At 32.2% G+C, this 4,549-nt stretch overlaps 1 protein-coding gene across 1 annotated transcript; it reads left to right on the forward strand.

The window, feature by feature from the left end:
• The first annotated feature begins 571 nt into the window (after positions 1-571).
• On the forward strand, positions 572-2,533 carry LOC145614766 (uncharacterized). Its single transcript, XM_081669831.1, has 3 exons — positions 572-1,157; positions 1,843-1,964; positions 2,111-2,533. The coding sequence occupies exons 1-3, from the start codon at positions 750-752 to the stop codon at positions 2,259-2,261; spliced, it is 681 nt and encodes a 226-aa protein (XP_081525957.1). The 5' UTR covers positions 572-749; the 3' UTR covers positions 2,262-2,533.
• The last annotated feature ends 2,016 nt before the right edge of the window (positions 2,534-4,549 follow it).

The following is a 4,549-nucleotide window of genomic DNA, read 5'->3' on the forward strand; positions in this document are numbered from 1 at the left end:
ATCAAATTTGAGTTAAGAACATAATGTTCAATGCCTTTTAACTCAATCTCAAGGTTAAACTAGAATTAGATTGGATGATTCCTCATTTCATTCATTTAGATTTGAAGATAGTCAAAATGGTTGTTGAATTTCATCCACATAACGATGTTTAAATTGTTAAGAATCTAAACTGCTACTCCATATATTCTACACCATCAACTTTTTTTCTTTTATTATGTCGATATACATACTACTATACTAGTCCTTTGTATATAGATAGCGTCACATAAATAAAACCGACCATAAAACTTTAACCATTTAAGCTAGTCGACATCCAAGATACTCGTACAAATTTATACCTACTCTTCCTTTATGACATGATTAATTAAGTAATCTTGGGATATGCTTATATTTGTAATTAATTCATTGCCATCCTAATTGATTCCGTCAACCTCACAATCTTTCTCTCTCTCTCTCTCCTCCTGTTAATCACATCCATACGTCCATCACATTTCACACCCATCCATCCATCCGTCCACTATTTTGTCTTCTTCACTTTCCCTCACTTCATTCAGTGCTTGTCTCATTATAATACCACCTGCAACCCCATTTACCCTTCTTTCTCTCTCCTAAACCCCCATTTCTAACAATCCCAGAAAAACCCATTAACCCATTTCTCTTCTACATTCACAACACCCTTCTTCTTCCCATTTTCCCCATTTTTTCTTCTCTCACGCATTTCATCGAACACCTTACCTGCATCCCTCAAAATGCCAACCCCAGGTTCAATCTTGAGGCAATTAAGCGCAAAAGAAGGATGGAAATCCACATCAAAGAGATGGGCTAGCTATGGAGGTCGAAACAGCCATGGAAGATACTCCTATGGAGGTGAAAATGATATGGGTTCTTGTTGGAAACAGATGAATGGTATTAACAGTATGTATGCAAATGAGTATGGAGGTAATAACAATGGTGGAATGATGGCACAGAAAAGGGTAATGGTGGTTGTTGATGAAACTTCTAGATCTAAACATGCTATGATGTGGGCATTAACTCATGTTACTAATAAGGGTGATTGGCTTACTCTGCTTCATATTATTTCTGACTCTGATTCTCATTCTACTGCTTCTACTCTTGCTAGCTCTCTTGGTTCTCTTTGCAAAGCTTGCAAACCTGAGGTATCTTCTTCTTCTTCACTCTTTTTTTTTCTCTCTTTTTGTTTAAATTTTTGTTTGAAGAAAATTGATTTTAAGAGGAACAAAAAAACAGAGTAAAGTTGGGATCTTTTGTTTCTGAAGTTTTAGAAAATATATTGTTGCATTTAAATGGGTGAAAATGGTGATTCATAAAGGTTTATGAAGAAAGTTAAGTTAAGGTTTTTGTAAAAAATGAGGTAAAGATGGGATCTTTATTATGCATGTAAAGAAATCAAGGAATATACTACTTTTTGTTTTATCACTTTGTAAACTTGTAGTCATCTTTGATTATGAAATAGTGGAAAGTGACTTAAGCAAGAAATTTTCATTTAATAATGGGCTATTATTTTGTTGTTTTTTATTTGAACTCCTTAATAATTAAGCATCAATGTATGATAAATTCAAATGTGTAAATGAGTAAATCTTTGGGATAAATTCTTCCCAGATGGGGTATGTCCTGAACTTAAATTCAGATTAGTCAAAGTGTAATAAATTTTAGTAGCTCTTAGTTCAAATTTGGATTAGTCGGAGTCTAATAAATTTTGGATTAATAGCTAATAAGTCGGAATCTAGTAGGCTTTGGATTAACCCGGCTAGTAGTTCATAATTAAATGCTAAGTATACTAGATTTGCTTGTAATTATTGGAGTTTGGTATACTTTTTTCAGGTGGAAGTAGAAGCACTAGTGATACAAGGTCCTAAGCTATCAACAGTATTGAGCCAAGTGAAGAAGCTAGAAGCATCAGTGCTAGTGCTAGGCCAGAAGAAGCCCTCCCCAATAATGACTTGGTGAGTCCAATCTTTTCTAAGGGATTTAGTTAATTTTTTGTTCTTAAATTTATTAGATCTACCTAATCAAAATTTATTCAAATAATTTATAATCAATGTTAATTGATGTTTTTAATCATAATTTTAATTTCTGATTTTTTGGGCAGTTTATTTGGAATGAGCAATTCAGAGGATTTTGTGGAGCAATGCATTAACAATGCTGAATGCTTGACAATTGGAGTCAGAAAGCAGAGCAAAGGCATGGGTGGTTACCTCATTAGCACCAGGTGGCAGAAGAATTTCTGGCTCTTAGCTTAATAATAATTAGAATAAATTAATTTTATTTAAATTTTATAAGGGTTTGTAGAGAGAAAAAAAATGGAATATAAAGATTTAGGATTTTAAAGGGAATGAAGAATATTATTAATAATTATTAGGGATCCTTTTAAGTAGTAATATTTGAGGTTATATGTTAACCCATGATGTAATTACTAACTAAACTAATTTAGATCTGTTTATGAGATGGGAAAGTATCATAATCATGATTATCTCCTTCAATTAAATTCCTCTGTAAAATTATTTTCTTTAATTTTGATATGTGACAAAGATGTCAGAAATTGTCAGATTTTGAAAATTGATTAGTAACTTTTGTCATAATTAATCAGAATTTAAAAACAAGGTGAAGGGTACCTTTAGATTTGTGAGATATAATGGTGCTTGGTTGGATTTTGAATGCTACTACATTGTTTGGTTGTGGTTTTTATATTGCATTGAAATGAAGACTTCTTATTGCAATCAATAAGGTACACCTTGGTATTTGTGGGGGCATAAAAACTTTGGGTTAAATTAATTTAGGTTGTATAAACTAAAGTAAGATAGGACCATTTTTATGTCTTATACTATGTTGTTTATAGTATTTGATTTTATATGACGTCCAAAATTCTTAATTTATGGAGTTTGAAGTTGTATGTAGCCGTTCTAAGTAAAACAAAGCATTGAGGCCATCAAAGCCTAACCACCCTTTTAAATTTTACTTGAAAAATGGTGAATGTGAACTTAAAAGATTACAAAGATGCTTCAAGACAAATATAAAAAGTGGGTGAACTTGAAGAAAGTCCATGTTTTTATATACAGAGGTTACTACAAGATTGAGGTATAGATGATTCCTTGATATGGTCCGAAGAGGGCTGTATTGGATAATCGACCACGTCTATGAAGGGTTGGAACCATACTTGTATAGTTGTATGAATTATTCGTGCTTCCCTTAATTTTGATATATAACCGTTTAAAGTTGAGTTCTTAAGTTCCTTATTCATAACCTTTAGGATTGCATGTATTATCTTCGTTTATCAAGTAGGTGAATGTAAATGGGACAGATTATTTGATTATTAAAAAAGAAAAAAGAAAAAAAAAAACAAAAAACAAAAAAAAAAAACATAAGATCCTCATATATCGAGAAGACCTAATCCCCCAAATGTATAATATAATGATAGTCAACCATTAAAGTAAATTAAGGCATAGATTAGCTAAACATACATACTAGTAGAAAATTGCATTACGGGTTTAATGTGAATAAAGAACTAAAACTTATATTTAAGCGGCTAATTATACAGAGTAAACTACTATTGAAATATCAGTTTGTTTGCAAGAATATAAGCTTCATAGTACTGCAATAGTGCAATGAGTAAACAAAAATGAACTGAGTTAGAACAAGTTTTTGAACTTGACTAAAAGCTCAAGTTTCGACTCGGTTTCACCTTAATAAGCTTGGACGTGAATAGAAAATTAGAAACCAACTAAATTACTCCTAAGGAGTACCATTCAGTTCACAGGGCAGTGGCATGGGCTGCGCGAAATGGCTCTAAGAGTCAAAGACCCGAAAGTTTCTGGTGTCTGTATCTTAAGAGCTTATATGACTAAATGCACAACTTCATGTTACCATTGACGCCCATTGATATGTGTTAATGTTTAACATGGTTGGTTTAAGTTGACTAAACTGTTTAATTTTACTGAAATATACTTATATGGATGATGCATTACTCCCTCTTTCGCTTATATCTAATGAGTATATGATCAACCCGAACGTCTAGTCTCACTCTACTATATTATCTCGCTCTGCTATATCATCTACATCCACTGATTCCACTCCATTTTCATTAATGTGTTAGCACATTATTCGGCTAGAATGTAGTGAAATCAAATAGTATTTAGTTGAAACAGACACTACTAATTCTATTTAACCAACCAATACGAATATAACTCCTATTTTTAACAAGAATCGCAAAAAATACTCTGCAATATACTTAAGTCCATAAGCATCAACTTTATCCATTTCCTTTACACCCAATCAGCTGTATCTATAAAACATACCTATCTTAGTGGTTTTCTAGCTCGACGTTAACGTGTACTCCGTGTTTAAGTGTAGCTAAATTCTACGGATAATATGGAAGTATATTTTTTCAGAGCAAGAGGGCAATAGCTCTAAGAAAACATACTGTATAAAGCATTACTGCCGCTGGTAAATTCAGAAAATGAAAAACTTCCTAAACAATCAATACTTCTAGAACTACAACCTTTTTTTTTCCTCTATATATATGTATGAAGGA

The sequence above is a fragment of the Chenopodium album genome, chromosome 25 (assembly GCF_948465745.1).
Source record: "Chenopodium album chromosome 25, dcCheAlbu1.1, whole genome shotgun sequence".
Classification (NCBI taxonomy): Eukaryota; Viridiplantae; Streptophyta; class Magnoliopsida; order Caryophyllales; family Amaranthaceae; genus Chenopodium; species Chenopodium album.

Excerpts from the sequence above, each read along its gene's own strand:
- LOC145614766 (XM_081669831.1), top strand. The coding sequence starts at position 750 with ATGCCAACCCCAGGTTCAATCTTGAGGCAATTAAGCGCAAAAGAAGGA. Across the intron at positions 1,158-1,842 it reads GCAAAGCTTGCAAACCTGAG|GTGGAAGTAGAAGCACTAGT; the intron begins GTATCTTCTTCT and ends TACTTTTTTCAG. Across the intron at positions 1,965-2,110 it reads CCCTCCCCAATAATGACTTG|TTTATTTGGAATGAGCAATT; the intron begins GTGAGTCCAATC and ends TTTTTTGGGCAG.